Source organism: Saccostrea cucullata, unplaced genomic scaffold (genome assembly GCF_032062105.1).
Source record: "Saccostrea cucullata isolate Sc308-1 unplaced genomic scaffold, CSIRO_AGI_Scuc_v1 ctg876, whole genome shotgun sequence".
Taxonomy (NCBI): domain Eukaryota; kingdom Metazoa; phylum Mollusca; class Bivalvia; order Ostreida; family Ostreidae; genus Saccostrea; species Saccostrea cuccullata.
Window position 1 is genome coordinate 61,019 of NW_026923352.1, and position 20,005 is coordinate 81,023.

At 33.3% G+C, this 20,005-nt stretch overlaps 1 protein-coding gene across 1 annotated transcript; it reads right to left on the reverse strand.

Moving 5' to 3' along the window:
- Window positions 1–42: 42 nt before the first annotated feature.
- Window positions 43–19,935, reverse strand: LOC134263817 (serine/threonine-protein kinase unc-51-like). Its single transcript, XM_062746195.1, has 23 exons — window positions 19,549–19,935; window positions 18,081–18,173; window positions 17,629–17,679; window positions 9,400–9,432; window positions 8,997–9,046; window positions 7,316–7,398; window positions 7,077–7,133; window positions 6,849–6,973; window positions 6,482–6,592; window positions 6,260–6,354; window positions 5,890–6,136; window positions 5,449–5,536; window positions 5,184–5,309; window positions 4,844–5,053; window positions 4,446–4,556; window positions 3,998–4,224; window positions 3,705–3,830; window positions 3,561–3,613; window positions 3,185–3,303; window positions 2,855–3,006; window positions 2,680–2,724; window positions 2,459–2,549; window positions 43–2,253 (listed from the first exon to the last, which is right to left on the reverse strand). The coding sequence occupies exons 1-23, from the start codon at window positions 19,636–19,638 to the stop codon at window positions 2,180–2,182; spliced, it is 2,457 nt and encodes an 818-aa protein (XP_062602179.1). The 5' UTR covers window positions 19,639–19,935; the 3' UTR covers window positions 43–2,179.
- Window positions 19,936–20,005: the final 70 nt, after the last annotated feature.

The window sequence follows — 20,005 nt, forward strand, 5'->3', positions numbered from 1 at the left end:
CCACCTACGGGATTATCACTAAACAATGACAACAAAACAATGGACTTTTCATCATTTATTTCATTCATACAATGTACAAATCTCAGTCCCTAAGAATGAGGTAATACAAAGGTACATGTACTACAATGGAACACAGGTGGTTCTCGAGTCAGTGAAAGACTAGAGAAATAGAATCTACTCGTCCGGAGCTTGGCACCTCCCTCCTGATTATTACTCTAGGGCCGGTCGTTATATAACAGTGTCTTACATCTGTATAATCTGTATATATCACAATCCATGGTCTTCCATCACAGTCAGCCACGCACTGTGATCTGTTTATCACAATTATGTTGGATTTGGTGAACTTTTTCTAAGAGTTCTAATTTAAATATTTCATTGCATACAATGAAATATTAAAACAATGGAATTTTTGCATGGGCAAAAAGAATAAAACAATTCAAATGGACAAAGCCACTACTAAAACATGAAAGACAATCTAAAACTATAAAACAACATAAAATTTCTGCAATGTCCCTCATTTCATCCCCTATAGCTTGTGTTATTACCAACTGGTCAAACTGTGACAAGTTGTATACAATACCCATATATCAAAAATCTTTTTTTGTATAAATAAGCATTCATACAGCAAAACAATAAAATCACAAATAACAAAATACTGAAAGACCAATACATAAACTATAATCAAGTTACTTCAACAAAATCATCCATAAACTAATTCATCATGGCAAACAAAGCATCTTAAAAATTCTCTGTTCTTATTACTCATAATGATTGTTCTGTTTCATGCTTTCAATTAATCATACAACTTTTTAACATATGTCATTGTATGACTAGCAATGATAATTATTATATATCTACAATTGAACAAAGAATCTTTAAAAAGCATGCTGTATTCCTGCTTAAAGACAACACTGGGAGAAAATGTACAAGCCACAAATATGTACAAAATGTGAAAGCGAATATGCTGTAATATACACAAGAAACATATATACCTGCTGTAACCTACAGAATAAATACCAGTAGGTATATCCAGGCATATCATCTACATAACAAAACAGTTGTACCAGGGTTATCACAACTTTTACAGGTGTTGACAATGAATTATATACAATGCTTCAGACAGCAGGTTAGATATTGCAGTAAGTACATGGGCTCCAACAAAGCTAAAATATTTCACTGACACATGCTGGTGTTCGATGAAATTATTGCTAAATGCTGAGTAAATAAGGCAGTAAGATTTTAACATTTGTAGCACTTAAAGTTAGCAAAGCTTTAAATTTAGCACATTATTGATGATTCTATGGATAAATAAACTACAGATTACTTCATGTTTGAGGCATAATACAGGAAGGGAGAGAAGGAGAGGAAGATGTATAACATGACGACAAAGCTACAAACAAAATAATAGGCTGGCAAGACACTGAACACAAGGGAGACAATTCAATAAATAAAATGTGGAGGGAAAAGGTTTGGCAAATAATAGCAAAATGATGCATCATTTAGATATGCTTACTCCATGTACATTGTCAACAAGTTTCGAAAAAGTTTTACAGCAAAAACAAATGTAAAATGTTTTATATGCTATAACTTGGTGGACCTTGAAAATTAATACCATGCACTTATTTGCTATTTAAGTATAATATGTCCATCTCCAAATACAAGTCACAATTCCAAGTACCATACAAAACATGCTTGTATAAATCTCCACAATGGGTTATCACACCATTAGAGTCAATATTAATACACTTCAGAATGCAGAGGGTATCCTGACATAAATTATCAGTTTACACAGGATGCCATTCTAGGCGGTATATATTACACAGTCCCTTTCCTCTGCAATATTGTCAATAATTGATAATATCATTCCGTTTTCCTTTTGATACGATGCATTCCAACAGCCACGTGTTTCCTTACTCTGATGAGTCTTGGAGTCAAGCTGTCGTCCCTGAGTATCTCTCTTTCTATTCTGTCATATATTTCACTTTTATGTTGATAGGCAGTTGTGGCATTTATTTTTCATTTTTTTATTGTTTATAATTTTTTGTCCCATTTTTGTCTGTTCAAAACTTTATACATAAGCATGAAAACGATTCTGCTTGTTATTTTTTTTTATGATGTCTTCTCTCTTCGATTACACTCCTTTTTTCTGTGTATTTTGTGATATTAGGAGCACCTGCTATCAGCTGACTTCGTACTTTGGGTAGAAGTCTTGCGAGTGTATATGTGAAAGCCTCCTCTCCACTGCTTCTTTGTCTTAAAACACAGAAATGGAAATTTAGAAGTCGAAAATGTATAAAAACTAGAAACCTTAAACTGCCTTAGTATAAACAATTTTTAATGTACATGTATTTCAAAATGCTGACATAAACTATGAAAGGAATTTTTTATGAGAATCAAAGCCATAATTCAAAATTTTTCAATCCAATTCTTTGAAAATTGTTTAACACAAGATCCTTACATTTATTGAGAAGCTGTTTATCATTGGTGTTCCTTGCTTGCTGAGACAAACTGTGAAGGAGGATGTGGGCTGTGTTGTATCGCTTAAAACACTGCAAGAAATTACACAAAACTTTTTAATTCATCATTTTACCCTCTAAATGGTAGGAATTCATACAGTACTTAATAGTTTTATCATCAATCTCAGTTTAAATAACCCATAAACCTTCATAAACAACCTACCTCCTGTGGATTTCCAAACAATTCATCCAAAGCAGCAGTTTGACACTAAAAATAGAAATCATTCGTCTTTATTTTTAAATAAAACAAGACACGTTTCTTTTTAATTTACTATCATTTGCTTCATCAAGTAACCTTTAAAATCTTTTTATTGATGTTTCCATGGATCTAATCTTACCATTTCAATGGCGTAGTTATAGATGAGCTTGTCAGCAGTTGCTATGACAACTTGTGGGGTGAGGGCATTCTGCATTGTGATGCCCAGCCTCTGTTGAATGTGCTTACAGACAGACACACAGCGATGGTAACGCTCATTCATCTGCTTCAACACTACAAAAAAAAAAGATTTATCTCCCCATAGTCCACATATTACAGAAATAGTAACTACGAGTCTAACCTGGATGCATGTTAAATCATTAGATATAATTCAAAATTTCAGTCTGATTTTTTTTTTATAAATAAAATGTTCTCGTAATGTTATCCTTCTAAATCCTGCCAAGTGACTTACAAGTTTTAAGGGCATTAGAGATCTGCAGTCTCTCATCCTTGATTTCCCTCCTGGCTAGTTGTAATGATGAGGATAACAGCTGTAGAGATCTGACATACAGAACCAGCTGTTCTAACAACCTGTCAAACAAAAAACAATCAACAATCAAAAAACACTTCACTTACACTGAAATTAAACTCAGAATGTGTTCACTATATAGAACAAATTTTAAGTGCGACTATCGTGAGGAATATGTACTGAAATACTTTACTCTTCCATGAAATCAAAAATGATGAGTTGTATACATCATTCTTCCTCAACATGCAAACTTAAATACACATGTTGTATAACTACATTTCTGCATGTATACAATACTGTCATTATATTCAGTCAGTACCTTTGAGCTTCAATAAACTTTGGCATTTGTTCTCCCTGTAATGGCCCCTCACCCTGAAATAGGAAACAAATGTGCGTACAACTGAGCATTCCTATTTTACATTATATATCAATAAAGGAATTGATTAAATATGAGAGGTCTTACCTGTTTCCAGTTGACAGACTCTGACAGAGTGTTGAGTGGAGCTCCTTTTGCCATGGCTAGCTCCATCACACAGTCGGCCAGATCATTCACAAAACTCAGTTTGGCCATTATTTCATTGTGGTTATCCTGCAAAAACAATCATTAGACATTAGTTCATGTGGTCCTATCACATTATTATATTTAACACTGAATATAGCACTATATTTGCTGTTGTGTCAAATTCCCACTATTTTTATTTAACTACAAGTATTTCAGTATAATGCAGACTTTTGAGACAATAAATCATGACTTACTCCCATTAGAGTTTCCTCTGCCAGTCCTGGGGCCACAAAGGCTACAGGTCCCTCCATGTTGGGGGGTGACTTGGCAAACACCATGTTGCTGGGTGATGTGGCACTCACTGTTCTCCTTAGATACGACCCTGACCTCTGGGTCTCCATCTGGATGGTGTTATCATTGGGAGACACCAGTTGCTCATTGCTTGTGTACCTCATCACTTGTCCTTCCAACTGATTCAGTCCTGAAATTACACCCCATCATATTTTACTTTTTGAAAAATAAGAAGACCCAAAATGAAGTTTTTGTGCTCCTTTAATCCATCTACAAAGTTTACATTCAATACTACAGAAATAGATTATGACGATTGTCTTAGGTTGAAACTGGTATAAAGTACATCTACTGCATTCTGACAAAGTGGTGGTGATCTTTCTATGTCTATAAGTTTATTACAGTGAGAGTTACCTTGCTGGTTTAAATAATTGACTTTCATTTGCTGTGATAACATACTGCTGCCCCCTGAGGCCCCTGGGTCAGTATTGCATCGTTCCATTAAGTTTCTCTTTACTCTATCCACTGCAATAAATAATGGACAGTTATCACTCACTATATGTCAAATGTGCTATATTCATTCTATTGAATTTGTAACCAATTCATTCAACCTCTCATAAATAGAAGAATACAATGAATTAATCATTAAGTAAATGTGTAAATCACTCTTGCATGTTTTAGTGCAAACAAAATAAATGCAATCTTTCAAACATCCATTATACAGCTTTGTATGAAGTAACATTGGAAAACACCAAACACTAAATCTACTAGCAGAATAGAAGAAGATGACAGATGAGCGAGTGAAGACTTACCCTCCCCAGGGTTGTACCTCTTCGTACCCTTACTCTCAGGAATGGCCTTGGGTCGACTCTGTCCAAACGGTGCCCTGACGGGGTCAGAGGGCATGTTGTCAATGACCTGAGGCTCATGGTGAAACTCAAAATGAGGGGAATCCAAGATGGTGGGCAAGGACCCAGGGCTTGAAAAGTTCTGTGTCAAACCCTTGGGAGAACTACCCATACCTAGGTGAATGAGATTGTTACGTGCTCATGACTGATGAATGTTGTGCACACATTAACTTGAAACAACAGGGAAACCACACAATTTGTTAAAAGCAGACTAGCATGATATGCATTACAATGCGGGTCTTACTTGCTCTACGATTGGGGGAGTTTGAGACATTGCTGGGGTGGTACTGGGCCAATCCCTGAGAGCTGCCTACACTGCCCCTCCTCCAGGGCTGGGAGATGCTTGGGGGTGTGCCAACACAGAATTTCACTACAACAAACACAAGTTTTACATTTTTTATAACTATCATAATACAAGGAAATGAATTCAATTAACAACATTTATCTCTTCCTTAGCTTTTTTCTTCACAATGTTGAATTTCTTTTTTCAATTTTTTTTTTTCAATTACCTGTTGGAGGTGAAAAAGAACCAATGTCAGGGGCAGTAAATGGTTTTCTTTCTGACTGTGGTGACATCTTGATGTTCTGACTAGACAACTACAAAATTAAACAAAGAATGAGAAAAACGTACAGATATCAGTGCACAGTTTAATGTGATTTATGAAAATTTACAAAAAAAAAGTCATCAATGTACCGTAAATCTGGAAATTTTTGCTGTAGATAATTTTTTAGCAAATTTTCGAGTTCATCGCATTCGCAAAAATATTTTTCTTAAAAATAATTCAACAATAAGAAAATGTAAACAAAGTAGTGGTCTTTTGCAAAATTTTGAAAAGTAAAAATTTATCAACATCATTCTGACCCAGATTCGCAAAATAAAATCGATGTAAAAATTTCCAGATTTACGGTATGTCAAACATAAAAGTGGATCTCTAATATATCAAACTTACTCTTGCTGAGTCTATGGGGGAGATTTCCATTCCAGACTTGCGAGGACTGGAGAGTGGAGAGTTACTAGATCTGATTCTCTCGAAGGCTTTGACCTGTGTGGGTACTGGGATGGGCTCTGACTGGTTCTGGGCCTGCATGGGCAGTGTTGACGGTCGACTGGGACTAGACATACCAGATGAGTCCTTCCGGAACCCTACAGACCCTGTCTGGGGCTCGACCTTCACAACCTGAGGCTGAGCGCGCTCACTAGAAAAAACAAAAACTACTCTGAAGTTCATAAACTTAGAGAGTTAACTTGGGACAGAGTCTAAAGGTTTAAATTCATTTTTGCTGTATGATAGGACTAATGCAGCTTATTTGAACAATTACCAAGGTCTCTGTAAATCCCCTGTAGAGGGAATTCCCCCTTTATCACTGCCATCTGAGTGATCACTCATTCCATCGGGCACAAGCACAAAGTCATGCTAAATAAAATTTTAAAAAATTGAAACTAACATGAGCTAATAATGCTTTGCTTGCTTAATTAATGATTATTACAAAAGTAACAAAATAAGAGATCACAAACTCATCAAAGACCAAAGAGCCACTAACCTCTGTGGGACTGTTACTGCGTGGTGTTGGTCCCTTGTCAACTTTGAGGAATTCTCCTTCATTTGATGACATGGCTTCTGCTACCTCCTGCTGTTTAATCATTTGTACAACCTAAAAAATGAGGAAAACATACACATAATTTATTTGAAAATATGAAGAGTAATTACATAAGTACTCATATATCTTTAACATTTTTGTTAGGTGGGCAAATGCAACTTCAATAGTTCTTTTTATTCATTTTTAGTAAGATGGCTACACAGTTTCTGTACAGGTTAACACATAAATCCTGACAAACACATCCTCATCTGAAAAGCAAGCACCTGTAGGATACAAACAAATCACAAACGGCACAAAACAGGAAGTTTACCTTGGAAGGAGGGGTGGAGTAGTCGGCTTTCCCTGATAAGGGGGACGCAGACACACATCTGGGAGGGGTGGGGCTCTCTGATGAGCATCCCTGGGAGGCTCTACCGGGGACCGGTACAGGTGAGGCTAGAATACAAGGTATCAGTCAATACCCCACACCCACTACCTGATCTCACAGATGTGAATTATACACTTATTACAATCACTAGGACAGGGTTCAGATACTTACAAGAGGCGGCCGCTGACTGTCCCGGGGGCTTAAGGAAAGGGTGGCTGAAGAACTCCTCTGGAAATGGAAGATATATATGTTCAACAACTGATTAAGATGAAACAGTGGAGCATTAAATTTATGAAGAATTTATGAAACAGTGGAGCATTAAATTTATGAAGAATTTATGAAACAGTGGAGCATTAAATTTGTGAAGAATTTAAGTGAAGAAAGCTACTATAAAGAATATTTTATCTTACCAAACTCTATCCTATCCTTTGCATTTCTTTTTAACATTTTCATCAACAAATCTCTGAGTTCTGATGAAGTGTCTTTGGGAATACTGAAAACAGACAGGTAACATTATAAAGTAAATCTTGGCTGAAGAGTTGTAAAATGATTGATTGGAATGTTAGCTTCTCTGTATCATTAGGTATTAAAATTTTGTTTGTCTAATATGATTATTAATTTTTTTAAAGTGACGAATATTGAAGTTCAATTTAAGTACTTTTTTCCTAAAATAAATTTCTGTGAGAAAGGGATGCGTATTGTACATCACAATGGGATTTTGATAAGTTTTTCTTTCAGGTAAAACACGGCTATCATATGTACATACCGTAGTATTACATATGTACATACCGTAGTATTACCTAAAGACATATGCAATTTCTTTTGTTTATCGCCATATTTTAAACTTCGGAAAGTTATTGTTGGAAGGTATGCTTGTTAAAAATGTAACTTTCATAATCTTTTGTAAAATAATACTAAAATAACTAAAATTGAACAAAGCAAGTTAAAAGTAATTTGAGAAACGTGCAAACCCAAAGTCAGCTGACGATGAAAAAAAATCATACCAATATTAGGCAGAGAATAAGGCCGCCATTACCGATGTTAGCTTTTTAGATGTTAAACCATGCCTATGTCACGTAAAAAATTTATCAAAATAATGATATAGTGCACATTTGCACCTTAGTTGTTTTTCTAGTTTGTGCATGTTTTGTCATAAAATAGTAATAAGTCATTTTTAATGAAATACAATAAAACAAAAATTTATTTTAGGGTGTGTCTTAAATAACTCAATGAAAATCTGCTGCAACATAAACACACCTTCATCGCAGCAGCTGTAATACAACCATGTATTAAAAATTATTCTAAGCCAATGTTGTTAAAATTGCGCTGTTCAAATGATAATTACCTATCAAACCCATTCTGTATGGCAATTAATGGTATCTTACCGACTCTGAGGAAAGCAATGTTCTTTACAGTTAGAAAAATGTTAAATTAAATTCCTGTTAATTGCTCTTGATCATTTTCTTTGTTAAAAATTGGGGGTGGGTTTATGCACCTTTAACATGTGTGAGCATGTGTTATACGACACATATATACAATTAAACACTTGTTAAATGTAATTTTACCTAAAATCTTATACTAAATGGCCTTGTACTTATATCAAATAATTAGACTATCACAAATTTTATATGTCAAAATTATGTAAAACTTAAGTGTTATCATTGTATAATGAAATGCTCTTTAGAATCCAAATATTTGAAAACAGGCTTTAAGAAATTGCAATGTTCTTGAAATTTGCAGAAAATATGCGTATTTGACTACCTTCAGCATAGAATTTAAATATACTTTGATGATCCAAAAAATAACACATGTTTTTTGATCTTAAAAAAGCTTTCATAAGTATTTGCATATTTTGGATCAGATTGCTCTATATGAAAATTGAAAAAATGCCTCAATTTTAGGCCATTTTCAAAGGAATTTACACATATGAGGAAAATGACGCATTTGATGACGTCATAATCAATTGAAATGAAAAATTACGTCACAATTAATAGACACATGGTCACCAACACTCCAAGTAATAAATACTACACTTGCAAAAAAATTCTGTTAATACTTTTAGGGCCAAAAAAGGCCCAACATGGCTCTTGCTCTTTTGACCTACCCTGTAAGTAGTCAGCCAAATCTCCTCCATTACAGTACTGAAAGGGAAAATCAATGTGTTATGAGGAGAAAGTTATCATACAGTGACTACTTACTTGGTAGACATTCATGTGTAAAATTAACCAATTTTCTCTCATAGGCACAGAGATATTGATTGTTCTATTGTAGTGCCATTTTCATGTATTAAATAAACTAGGACTTGCACTAATGATTTTAAAACACTTGGGCAAAATCAGTCATGCAAATATTAAATAATAAATATGACACACGATTGATCACTTATTCAAACAAAGAATTATGTTACTTCAAATAGGGAGGTTGTTTAGATGTTCATGTGTTGTAAAGTAAATGTCAGTGCCCTTATTATACTGTAATAATAACAAATATTTACCTCCATCACTAAGTAAACATGGTTGGTTGTTTCCTGCAAGTAATGAAAAAAAATTTAATAAATACACCAGTAAAATCAACAGAATTACTTTATATTTACCAACATCAATGAGAAAAATTAAGAGATCATAAAAACAACCAGAAGTCTCTGTCGAGACTGTAGCTCTACTGGTTTGTACTTATAACAAAGGATAAGAAAAGAAGCCATTGCAATCAGACCAAAACTGTAGAAGGAGTGATGTTTTAAAGGAATTTCAAGGACATTTCTATTTTTAGTACTAATGGCGACATCATTCATCAAAATCAAAAACCGATGCACTATTTAATGTATCTTAGTGTAGTCTACTTGTGTGCCAAGTTAAATTGAAATCAGACCAAAACTGTAGAAGGAGTAGTGTTTTAAAGGAATTTCACAGAAAATTCTATTTTTAGTAACCACGGCAACACCATTCATCGAAATCAAAAACTGATGCACAGAATTATGTGTCTTAGTGTTCTACTTGTGTGCCAAGTTACATTGAAATCTACCAAAATAAGAGTAGCATTTTGAAAAATTGTTTACACACCATGTACACGGGACAGACACCATACTATTGCATAAGCTCTTCTGGCAGCCATCACTAAAAACCGATGCACAGAATTATGTATCTTAGTATAGTCTACTTGTGTGCCAAATTATATTGTAATCGGACCAAAACTGTAGCTGAGGAGTAGCATTTTAAAAGAACAGAAATTTTATTTTTAGTAACCATGGCAACACCGTTCATCGAAAGCGAAAACCAATGCACAGAATTACGTTCTTAGTGTAGTCTACTTGTGTGCCAAGTCATATTGAAATTAGACCAAAACTGTAGGAGGAGTAGCATTTAAAAGAAAACAGAAATTTCTATTTTTATAACAACGGCAACACCGTTAATCGAAATCAAAAACTCATGCACAGAATTATGTATCTTAGTGTAGTCTACTTGTGTGCCAAGTAATATTGAAATTGGACCAAAACTGTGGGATATAACAGTCGAAAGAATTTCACAGAAATTTCTATTTTTAGTAACCACGGCAACACTGTTTACCGAAATCAAAAACTGATGCACAGAATTATGTATCTTAGTGTAGTCTACTTGTGTGCCAAGTTATACTGAAACAAAACTGTAGGAGGAGTAGCATTTGAAAGAATTTCACAGAAATTTCTATTTTTAGTAACCACGGCAACACCATTCTTCGAAATCATAAACCGATGCACAAAATTATGTATCTTGGTGTAGTCTACTTGTGTGCCAGGTTATATTGAAACCAAAATTAGCATTTTGAAAAATTGTTTAACAGACAACAATAAATCAGTTATTACGAAAAATTCTATCGCATAAGCTGTTTGTCTCTGACCAGTAGAGCTAAAAACCAATGCACAGAATTATGTATCTTAGTATAGTCTACTTGTGTGTCAAGTTATACTTAAATTAGACCAAAACTGCAGGAGGAGTAGCATTTTGAAAGAATTTCACAGAAATTTCTATTTTTAGTAACCATGGCAACATTGTTCATTGAAATCAAAAACTGATGCACAGAATTATGTATCTTAGTGTAGTCTACTTGTATGCCAAGTTATATCAAAATCAGACCAAAACTGTAGGAGGAGTAGCATTTTGAAAGAATTTCACAGAAATTTCTATTTTTAGTAACCACGGCAACAATGTTAAATCGAAATCAAAAACCGATGCACAGAATTATGTATCTTAGTGTAGTTTTACTTGTGTGCCAAGTTATACTGAAATGGACCAAATCTGTAGGAGGAGTAGCATTTTGAAAAAATTTCAAAGAAATTTCTATTTTTAGTAACCAAGGCAACACCGTTCATCGAAATCAAAAACCGATGCATAGAATTATGTATCTTAGTGTAGTCTACTTGTGTGCCAAGTTATAATGAAATTGGACCAAAACTGTAGGAGGAGTAGCATTTTGAAAGAATTTCAAAGAAATTTCTATTTTTAGTAACCAAGGCAACACCGGGAAAATCAAAAATGTGCATAGAATTATGTATCTTAGTGTAGTCTACTTGTGTGCCAAGTTAAAATGAAATTGGACCAAAACTGTAGGAGGAGTAGCATTTTGAAAGAATTTCACAGAAATTTCTATTTTTAGTAACCACGGCAACACCGTTTATCGAAATCAAAAACCGATGCACAGAATTATGTATCTTAGTGTAGTCTACTTGTGTGCTAAGTTATTGAATAAACTAGGAGGAGTAGCATTTTGAAAGAATTTCAAAGAAATTTCTATTTTTAGTAACCACGGCAACACCGTTCATTGAAATCAAAAACCGATGCACAGAATTATGTATTTTAGTGTAGTCTACTTGTGTGCCAAGTAATATTGAAATTGGACCAAAATTGTAGGAGGAGTAGCATTTTGAAAGAATTTCAAAGAAATTTCTATTTTTAGTAACCACGGCAACACCGTTCATCGAAATCAAAAACCGATGCACAGAATTATGTATCTTAGTGTAGTCTACTTTCGTGCCAAGTTATATTGAAATCAGACCAAAACTGGAGGAGGAGTAGCATTTTGAAAGAATTTCACAGAAATTTCTATTTTTAGTAACCACAGCAACACCGTTCATCGAAATCAAAAACCGATGCATAAAATTATGCATCTTAGTGTAGTCTACTTGTGTGCCAAGTTATATTGAAATCGGATCAAAACTGTAGGAGGAGTAGCATTTTTGAAAAATTGTTTACAGACAGTAAAACGGACAGAATTACTTTATACGGACGGACAACATCAATAGAAAAATTAAGGTCTCTGACCAGTAGAGCTAAAAACCTGTGTTTCAATTTCCTAAGGGAAATGACTCTTGAGTTTGACCTTCACCTATCACCTTGACCTATCATAAAGCCCCCCTAACTTGTCCATCACTTTGTCAAAATATATCGCCTATAAATATCCTACATGATTTATCAAAATATGACTATGAAAGGTTTAAGTTGTTGACAGACAAAACTTGAAAAGAAATAAATCTTGATATTGTACTTCACTAGTATTTAATAACAAATTACTTCAGTATAATTATGAAATATTTTATTTGCTCCTCACATAATTTGTTTTCTGCGAGGAAACAACTCTTGAGATTAAAGTATTATTTTGACTGAATATAGAACATCTGTATTATTATATTGTATAATAACTGTAATATTGTTAGGTTATGATGTATGTCTGTGCATTTAACATTTCAATGAATAAACACTACTCCACCATTTTCCACATATACAAGCTGTTAAATCAGCAAATAATTGATTAATTGTATGAACATTGTGTCCTTCAACCTTGTTTAGAGAAAAAGGAAAAACAGAAACAAAGGATGTTGTGTAACATTACATCCTTAACATTACAGACTGTGATCAGAACTAAAAGTGTCAGGACAATCAGCTGATAGGAACACAATCAGCTGACAGCCTGCAGATAAGATCTACCTGACCAACAGTTTACTTAACAACAAACACAAAGACTCCCTGGACTGTAAACAACAGGTGAATTCAAAGTAAATAACCTCATAAAATACAACTTAGAAGTTTGATCCAGTGCCATGTTAACTTTGCCTTGTGGCTAAAAACAGATGTTTAACCTTAAACAGTCTTTAATGGAAAATTTCAAGGAAATTAACCCAGCCTTTATCATCTATGAAGTTTTTTTTAACAGTTTCTCAATTGCACGTATATGCATTTTTGGACAACATATTACAGATCGAGTGGCAAAAAGCCTGATATTGGAATAAATAAACAACTTACTATAATGTTAAGATATATAACTTAAACTACAATAGCCCCCCCCCCCCCCACCCCCCAAAAAAAGTATATGGATATTTAGGTGCATGCACTCTTCATATTTAAGTAGGGCTTTATCTGGACATGCCAAATATATTATAAACAAGATTCTGAATAATACCTTGTACTGATCCTGTTGTTTATAAACACCAATATGTACTCTGTAACTGTCTAAAGTTTCCTTTCTGACATAAACTGTTGTATGTATGAACAAGTGTGCAGTAAACCAACACTCTATATCCACAAAACAAAAAAAGTTGGCAGAAACAATTGGAAGAAAAGAAAACAGCCTATTTTTTTCTTTACACAAATGTGTGCACAAAATCCATTTTGTGGGGCAATTGCACACACTGTGCCAAATGTGTATACGTATGTTATTTGTATGATTAAAATTCATATTTTTTGAAACTCATAAATACAAAAATATATTTTGTGGCAAGAGGATTTCTAAACTAAAGGTTGAAATGTTAACTTTTTCCTACAAAATACAAGTTGATTCTATCTGAAAAAAATTCAAAATACATATATAGATTAAATGCTTTAAATTCCTAATAATTACATGACTGTGTGATTAAGATATTTTCCTAAGCATTTGTTTTTGCGTGGATTTTATCTTTAAAATACCTATTAACTATATGTAATATTTGCACAGTGCCTAAACAGAAGTTTTACTGTAGGAATCCAGCGAACGTAGCCCTTGTGCATGTGGGGTTCTGTTTGAGTTATTTGACCTTCAAGGTCAGGAAAGGTAGGGTATTGACTGAACTAACATGCACCTGGCTTTCACCTTATGCAATTTGTTTAGACAAGTTAAGTTAGAAACGTATCATGTACCATAAATCACACCGTACACCGCAAGCATTCGGTTGGAATTAAATAGGTTTGAAAATAAAGTATAAAGGTGTTAATGATCACAAACACATCTTAGACTATTATTACAAGGAAACCAGTAAACCCTCTGCATTTGATTGTCACTGCTTACTTGCAGTATTACTGGTTATCTGAACTGTCTAGAACCCACACATATTTATTTATTATTGCACCACGGCCTGCCAGTGACCATTCAGCCCCACTGCCTGTCATTACTCAGGTGTTATATATAAACCTCCACTGACCCAGAGCCTTTTTATGTGACCTGATTACATATTTAGACATTTTGTCATGCCTTTAGCATGCAGGCTATATATGGGGCTGAGTAATTGTTGCATGTTTTGAAGACTAAAACATAAATATTGACATTGTTCAGCCTGGTTATAAGGCGTCGCTGAGTAAATGTTATCTAGGAGTTGCATAAGGGTGGTGCAACCCACTAAAGATACATAGGTACATAACTATCGATTACAATTAAACAAATAAAAATACTATGTCTTTTTATATATACTGAAAACTTTTAATTAACTTATTGTTATGCATTCACGTACATTATGCTTTTCAGTTGTACTGTTTATACGGTATAAAACAAATTAAATGTTTTTATATGTATTGTAACCATGAATGCATTCTTTTTTCAGGCATGAATGCTTCTTAACAAAGGAAATCATTAAAGGCCCACTGAGAGATCAGCTGTTGATCACATGACCAACATCATTATGTCAAACAGTTAGAATTGATTTATCACACAGACACCACTGTCAATCTCTTAATAAACATCTGCTATAACCTAAATGTATTCTGTACATCCATCAGAAAAATGCTTATTATTATAAAGTTGATAGAAAAAATCAAATGAATTTTACATATATAGCATCATTCAGGTGATAATATGATGTTATAAATTTAATGTTAACTAGAAAACTGACCAGTCAGCAAGGGCCCCGCAATGGGGTAGAATTAATAGGTCGCAGCTTACGGAATGATTAAAAAATGTACGAAGCAACTGTATTCTTAAAATTTCAAGATAATTCTTGAATATTCAAAAACCTGAAAATAATATCCTTGTATTTACATTAGACAGTAAAGAACAATTTAACATTGAATGTATATTTAAACAATTATGAGGCTTGTGTTATATAAAATGCCAGCCTTCAATGAATGCAGATATCATGAAGGCTTGACCTTAACTTCAAACAAACAACAGTTGCAGACAAAGGTTTTCATTAATCTAAGACAGATAAAGAAAAGCCTACTACTTTCCTGCAGCAGGCTAGATAATTAATCCCAAGGGAGTAATTGACTACCTCTCTCATCATTTTCTTCTAAAGTTAAAATAAGAACTTTTTCAGTGTTAATGATAGAATGGGTTTTTCATACAATTATCCTAAAAATTAATAATATTCTTAAATTAACATAAAGTGAAAAAAGCAAATTAAAAAAATCTTCTTTAATCTATTTTTTGTTATTAGAATTCAATGAAATCATAACTATTAAACAAAAATAAATTATAAAAATTTGAATCCACATTTCAGAGTGTTCATAGCATTCCAAATTGACTTAACTTCAAAACAAACTTATTTGTAGACAGAGGTGGTAATTCATCTCAATTTGACAGATAAAGATAATGCTCTGCATTTTCTTCAGGAGGAAAGCTAATTAATCCCAAGGGACTCATAGAAACATTCAATTTACAATGGGAACATCTTCAGCAGTTATCTCTCTTTGCCAATGCTTTGGTATAAAGAGTTAAAGAATCTACCCCACCACCCAAGCTCCAAACCAGGGGACATAGAGAACAAAACTTAGCATCAAAATATGTATTTCTGCCTACTGAACTACCATACCAAATTTGAACATGATTGGGCAACCATAAAAAAAGTTGTCCATTCATTCATATATACCCCACCACCCCAGCTCCAAACCAGAAGACATAGAGAACCAAACTTAGCATCAAAATATGTATTTCTGCCTACTGAACTACCATACCAAATTTGAAGATGATTGGGCAACCATAAAAAAAGTTATTGGTAAAAAACAGAAAATTTGTTGACAGACGGACAGACAGACGGACGGACGGACGGACAGACAGAGTGATTACTATAGGGCACCCGCAAATTCTTGCGGGGCCCTAATTAATGGAAGGTGTATATTAAATAGAAAAGCCACTACTATTATTGCCTACAAAAATATCTGACATGTACAGAATTTTGCACAGTAATGGCTAGCCATTATGACTAAATTTAGCACATTTCCTTCAGACAATCTAATTAAAATTGGATGTTCTGGTTCTGCTTGAGGTTTCAGAACATCTAGTTTTAATGAGATTGTTCCTTAAGATTTTTTTTTTCATTTTTGCTCATTCATCAATTTATATTTTAGTTTGTATTATTAACACATAATGTGCCAAACAAATAATACCTTATCCCACGTTATCTGATAATCAGCGTATTATTTAAGAAGAGATAAAGATTACGATATCTGTGTGACAATAAGGGACTGAGGAGGACTTCACAACCTTAGAGTCACCCCAACACAGTGACCCAGACGACAGAGGATTTAAAACCCAACAATGAGGGCCCATTAGCTTTGTCCTTTATGGACTAAAATGCCTGATTAATAATATAATCAGAGAAAAACATGCCTGTGCGAGGGAAAATGTGTTCTGTATGAACTCTGGTAGCTTACTAACATAATCTTACATCACTGTTGTTACATGAACTTAGAGTGTGACATGCTTATATAATCCATTTTTACAATATCATATCTTTCACTAGGTCACAAATTCCTGTATGAAATCTTGATGTAAATGTTTCATTATTAAATATGACAAACTTCAACTAATGATGATTAAGTTAAAATCCAATCAAATGATGCAATAATGAATCATGCACTCAACTGACATAGTCAGGCAGTGAGAATATTTTAAAATTTAAAATAATGGTCAGTATAAATCCTGCCCCTTAATTCATATCATAGAGGTTAAATTTTTTCCTTTTTAATTACTACGAACTATAACTGTATTTTTACATGCCCAATAAATTGATCAACGACTCCTTTATTTGCTGAGAAAGATGTTATTTCAGACAAATGATTGTTGAGTATATTGATTTCTTACGTCCTCTAACTGGGCATTGGACGTCACAGGAAATATCATACCCTAAAGTCATATACAAGCTTAAAGTGATGCAATGATCTTAAGATTTTATTTCTAATCAATTTGTATCTACATTGTTGCTCAAGCATAAAATTTAACAATAAATGCAGGCGGGGGTTCCCTTTATAGATTTTCATTTTCTTATTACTGAGGACAAGAATCAAACTTCCTCAATTTACTGTTTCATAACTTCTACCAAGACTTAATTACATGTCAGTGACTTCAATTTATTAGCAAAGGAACCTGTTTGTTTCTTCCTGTGAAAAATGTTTACATTGTGAGTAATGTTTAAAAAACACTTCTCAAAATCTCAGGGCTTTCTGCTTGAGGAAGGGGGGGAGGGGGGATCTTCCTGCATTAGAGCAGTGATGATGTATTTCACCCTTACCTTACAGTCCAGAAGAGCAACCACATTCTCATGGTGAAGATCTGATAGCTCCTACAACACACACATAACAGACTACATAATCAGATTCTTTTCATAATTATAAAAGAAAACTTCATCTCATGACATATTAATTTGGAATATATATATTTTTGATGTCAATGATATTGATTTTATATCCAACCAATATCAAAATATGAATATCAGAGTATCAGACTGTGTGTTTTATCTTTAATTAAGTTCGCTTGCTTATGAAACTGTTACAGATATTATTTACTGATGGAAAAAAAATCAGTTATCTATAAATCTCAAGTGGAACCCCAGGAAACAAGAACATGTATAACAGCTGTAAAGATCATTACTTTCATTTTAAATTAAATGTATACACTGTTTAGCAGTGGTGCTGTTATGACATACACAATCAAAGAGAGTAAACATGATTACACTTTTAATACCTTTAAAATCTTGATTTCCTTGCTCAACAAATTTTGAGACTTGGCCAAGTTCTTCTTGGTGATACTTTTAATGGCCACTACATGATTTGGTCTCTGAAATAATTTTAGATAGAAAGTTACTTGAAATTGTCATGAATCACAGCTAGAATTCATAGTAATTTGTGAACTTTAATAGAATATTTTAATACAAGTATCATGGCATAATTTTGATGTAAATAATTGTACAAAATAGCCATGTCAGATGGTAATTCTTCCTTGCAAAATTTACAATATACTTTTAAAAATTGGGGTACCAGAAGTTTATAAAAACTGAAGCTTCATGATTTGCAAAATTGCTGTTTTACTAAAAGATATAATGAAAACAGAGAACTGAAAATGAAATCATAGATTTAAACATAACAGGATAACAAACCTTAAAATTTCTGCATGCAATAAGTTCATTTAAACATAAACCACATGTATGGAGTTTTTTAAGTAAAGTGTAAATATAAGTAAACTTCAATAAATACATAATGTATAATACTGTAAAGAAGTGCAAGAGAATAACAGCATCAAAACTTGAAGGAATTCTTGGAAAATTTTCTTTTCAAATACTTGAAGCAAATAGGGTAAACACTGGTTTTCTATCAAAGACAGTGATTAAACAACATAGGTTGTTAAAAGATATATATATTCTATAAATATCTTCCAATGTTTACAAGTAAAGTAGGTCACTAGTTCATGACGCAGAGGAATGGAACACCTTACTTCGTGTTTACAAACAAATCACATTTCAACATTTATTGTTATTGAACATCCCATAGAAATTATTACTTATTTTAGTGATTTCATATTATAAATAATTTATAACTAAAAATGTATATTAACATGCTCAGTGACAAAAGCATTATGTACAAATATGTACACAATAGCATAGCTATAGATCACAAAATTAGACAAAGAAAACCAGTAAGTGTGAAATATTTCAAATAAAAGGACCAAATTGCCAAGGGTTTCTCCAAGGAAACTGAAAATATACATGAAAATTCACTTTTAATAATTAATAAAAATATAAATTTTCAAAATGATAACATGTTCAAAAATATCTTTGTAAACACAAAGGAATAACACTACAATGTCTACACCATATGTTGAAAAGGATTGATTCTGCTTGTTTTGTTGACCTAATAAAAGTAGGCCCATCTTGTCTTTTAACCAGTCATAACACTGTAAAGTTGTTTTTATCAATGTGAAAAGCAAATTGCATTTCCAAGAGGCTTTTTCACCCTTGGTGCCAGAAGATATTATATATACCACCATGATGGGTTATCTAAATCAAGTAGGATCTCCAACAAAAATGAAAAAGTAACTGTAAAAACTACAGAGAAAAAATGAAAGGGTCATATGTCTTTTAATAACTGTTAATACAGTTAGATCTATCATTTTCAGTTAATATATGGCATCCAAGAGCTTGATTTTATACAAATACCTTTCTATGTCTTCCTTTGAAGACAACCGCAAAAGCCCCATGGCCTATCAGATCCTTTTTGCTATACTCATATTCTCCAACAACTTCCATTTTGTTGTTATATCAATTCTGTATTTCTCACTGAAGATGAAGTTGCTCCTTTTGGAAGCTGGTCAGGAGCCATTTTGATGGTCCTAATTCCTCGAATTTGAACTCATATCTTCATCGATTTTCTCACATATGATCATTAAAAATAATTATTCAGTCAACATTTTTCATCGATCTTGCATCATTCTGATTCTTTTCTTTGGCGTTTAAATTTAGAACTCGTCTCTAAGCTAGTTTCTTGACAGGTCATTTGGAACAACACCTGATTATGTTTTGGTTTTGACCTCTTCACTTGATAAGATGGCGCACTACCTACTAATTAACATAAATAATCCCGTATGATAATGGGATATTGATTTTCTCATTAGCT